At 32.6% G+C, this 3,318-nt stretch overlaps 1 protein-coding gene across 1 annotated transcript in view; it reads left to right on the top strand.

Moving 5' to 3' along the window:
* The window catches only part of LOC107604996 (actin-related protein 2), an 11,741-nt gene extending 9,509 nt beyond the window's left edge, over positions 1-2,232 (top strand). Inside the window, exons 13-15 of the mRNA XM_016306728.2 lie at positions 406-472; positions 1,515-1,598; positions 1,728-2,232. Coding sequence (XP_016162214.1) covers positions 406-472; positions 1,515-1,598; positions 1,728-1,805 — 229 coding nt within the window. The 3' untranslated portion in view covers positions 1,806-2,232. The remainder of the gene's footprint in view (positions 1-405; positions 473-1,514; positions 1,599-1,727) is intronic.

Genomic DNA, 3,318 nt, shown 5'->3' with positions numbered 1-3,318 from the left:
CTTAGCTATTGGTTATACAAAAACTAATGACTAGGGATTCCTTTAGTAAGGGGCATTGCAAATACACAAGGATTCAACATGGTAGGGTATGGAAACGGTAGATATATTCTACTTTAACCCTGCAAGTGGATAGGTTGTTCCTTCAAGCCACAAACAGCAATCTTAATGTTGTGCCAAGGTTCACACACAATTTAGGGATTTCTTTTATTGTTAGAAGATTTCATAAAACATTTTGTGTGCAGTTATAAGATAGTGCTATTGCAAGCTAGGTTACTTATCTAAGTATATACTATTTTAAAGTTCTTGTTTCTTGTTTATGGTATGCATCAAGTATATTTCAATAATTTCATGCTTGTTTTGAATGAGATTCAAGATTAAAGTTGATAAGTCTCTGTACCTTTTCAGATTGGAAAAGGAAATACTTGATCGTTATCTTGATGTTGTTCTGAAGGGTAACAAAGATGGATTGAAGGTAAGTTGCGACTTCTTTTTTATTTTTCCGCTTATGGATGTGTTTGCTCTGCTGATTCCTTAAGATCCATTTTTCTCCAACCTGTAATTTAGTGTGAGAAGAGGTTTGGTTGTTTTATTGTTATTGCTTTTGTTTCAAAAAACTACTGGAGAAAAGGCTGGAGCTCTGAATAAAATTTGGTCAATATGTACCCTGCTTCAAATTATGAGAGCTCCCTTTTCATTAGTTTGAACCCTAATTGGATCAAAATATCAATCGCCCTATGTTATGTGGCAAAAAAAATTAAAATATGAATCTTTTATTCAGTCCCTTCCTTTATTAAGCACTTCCCCTTTTGGTTTCTCATCATGTCATTTGAGGATGATGAAAGTTTCGAGTGATTGTCAAATCAGAGGAATACAGTATGTTTCAAAAAAGTAAGAGAAATGCATATAGAAGTGAATTGGTTGCTAATTCATCAAGAGGTGAAAAATCTTGTCCTGGGAACAAAAAAAAAGAAAGAAAAGCAGCAAATATTTCTTTTGATCTTTTAGTTTAGGACCTATTTGTCTCATTTCAAGTACCCCACATCAAAGTTAGTGTGGACAATCCTCCAACCTTGTTGGCATTCTTAAACTATCTCTGAAATTCCCAATCTAACCTTACTGTTGATATCTGAAACAACAAACCTGGTTCTTACTACTTGAAAGTGCATGGTAAATGGGAAAGTTACCTTTTAACGAATCTTATGTAGTAAACTGCATCAGATCTTAGTATTTATGTGCTTTTAGAGTAGTTAGATTTGGTTCAACTTGCATTTGCTATTTAGAGTTGCAAGAAAAAACACACTATAACATTGGAGCAACATCAGATCAAATTTTAAATTTACGAGTTTTTGTATGTTGTCTCTGTTATAGAGTTCTTTGTATCAGGAAAAAATATGTTTTAAGTTCTATGTAGACCTGATCCTTTGCAAGGACAGATTATCGAACTGCAGTCATATATTAAGCCATCTCACTGTTTCCATAAACTTATTATTCTTCCCTTTTCTGGTGATTATCAGAAATTGCGATTAAGAATTGAGGATCCACCGCGTAGAAAGCACATGGTGTACCTTGGAGGTGCTGTACTAGCAGGGATAATGAAGGTTTGTGTCAAACTCTCATTCCTTTTGTCTGTCTATACCTTCTCTAGCCCTTTTGCTTGTGTAAGCCATTGGGAATTTTATGAATTTCAAACAACCTTCATTAACTCTACACTCGTGATTAAAAAATAGGATTCCAACGATTTTTGGATCGAAAGGGAACATTATCTAGAAGAAGGAGTTGCTTGTCTAAGTAGGTTAGGCCATTAAGGTCTGCGAGACCACACTGAATGTGGGAGATCACTTGTTGAGAAGCAAAAGCACAAAAGAGGCCATGTGATGTAAAAAATATTCAAAGCTCTTAAAACTGCTTCCTCTAATAGATTTGCATTTGATTGGGTTTTGGCCTTGTATAGGTTCCCCAATGCTATATTGGAGGCCTAGCTGTTATAGTGCAGTTTGCAATCATGTTTCTTAATAGGTAAGACAAGAAGAAACCCATGCATCCTGTTATCTTTTCCAACAAGATTTGTAATTTTCTTAAAGTAAGGAATACACGTCGTCTGTAAATTTTTTAAAATTGTATAATTTCATTCATACTTTGTTGAGAGAGATTGTAATACACTAATACACATCTATGAATGTCGGCAATTGGCAATTTAATCGGTTACATAATCCATCAAAGGAAATTGTTGTTGTATTTTGTGTATATTTTCTTCTTTAGTGTAATTACTTTGTATTGAGATTTCTGCGTTATGTCTAGCAATAAATGCCCTAATGAATATCCTTAACATGGAAAACAAGCTTATGGCTTAAGCCATGATTGGCAAACTTCGTTATGCCATTGCCAAGTTATGATTTTGCCTATTGCCATTATGTAATATTATATGGGTATATATGGTCAACGTCTCCTGGATTTTTCGGAATCCAGAAAATTTTAAAGAGTGCACTAGAGTGTAGACATTATTGTTGATCTAACCATAGTTGACTGGGGCCACTGAATAAATTTTCATTTTTCAGTTACCTGATCTTTTTAGGATGCACAATCAATACCTAATTGTATTACTTGCGTAATAATACAGTAAACTATAATTTCTTGAATTCTCCACGTTTCTCCATCTTACGTAGATAATTTACATGTTCTTAGTGTTCTTCATTTAGTAAAAGCGTATTCACGCTTACACCCTTACTAGAAGAAATTTTTTTATCTCGTTTTTCGTATTGTTTCAATCATATTTTTTAAGAGCAAGGACAAAAGGAGGCTTAATGATGAATAGTTAGAATTAAGATTGTTTTGTTTTAAGGTTCGACAAAGGATTTGGATTCTATAAAGTGAAGAGATGAGGGTTCTTGGATAACTTAAACTTATTTAAATTTATTAGTATTTATATCCGTAATAATAATAATAATGAATAATTTATTTATTTATTGTTATTTTTTTTATAAAATATTTATTTCAATTTAATCTTTATTATGAAATAAAAAATTCATTAATATCAATTAGGAAAGGTGAATTGGCAAGGATATCCATTCTTATAGTAATAATTACATTATTTTATATCAAAAGTTTCATGAAGGACATGAAAACTGGTCAAGAAAGTCTATTCAAACAAGCTATGGAAGTCTGAACCTTTTTTGTTTATGGTGAACGCTTGATTACATGCTTATGGAACAAAATCAAATGCTCCTTGTGATAGGTCTCTTGAGTGATAATAAGTTAATAACCCCTTCAGCCCTTCAAATTAATTATTTATTTGTGATAGGTCTCCTGATTCACAATAAC

This window comes from Arachis ipaensis, chromosome B06 (assembly GCF_000816755.2).
Source record: "Arachis ipaensis cultivar K30076 chromosome B06, Araip1.1, whole genome shotgun sequence".
Lineage (NCBI taxonomy): Eukaryota > Viridiplantae > Streptophyta > Magnoliopsida > Fabales > Fabaceae > Arachis > Arachis ipaensis.
Note: the sequence above shows the minus strand (reverse complement) of the source record. Positions and strands in the feature narration are given on the sequence as shown.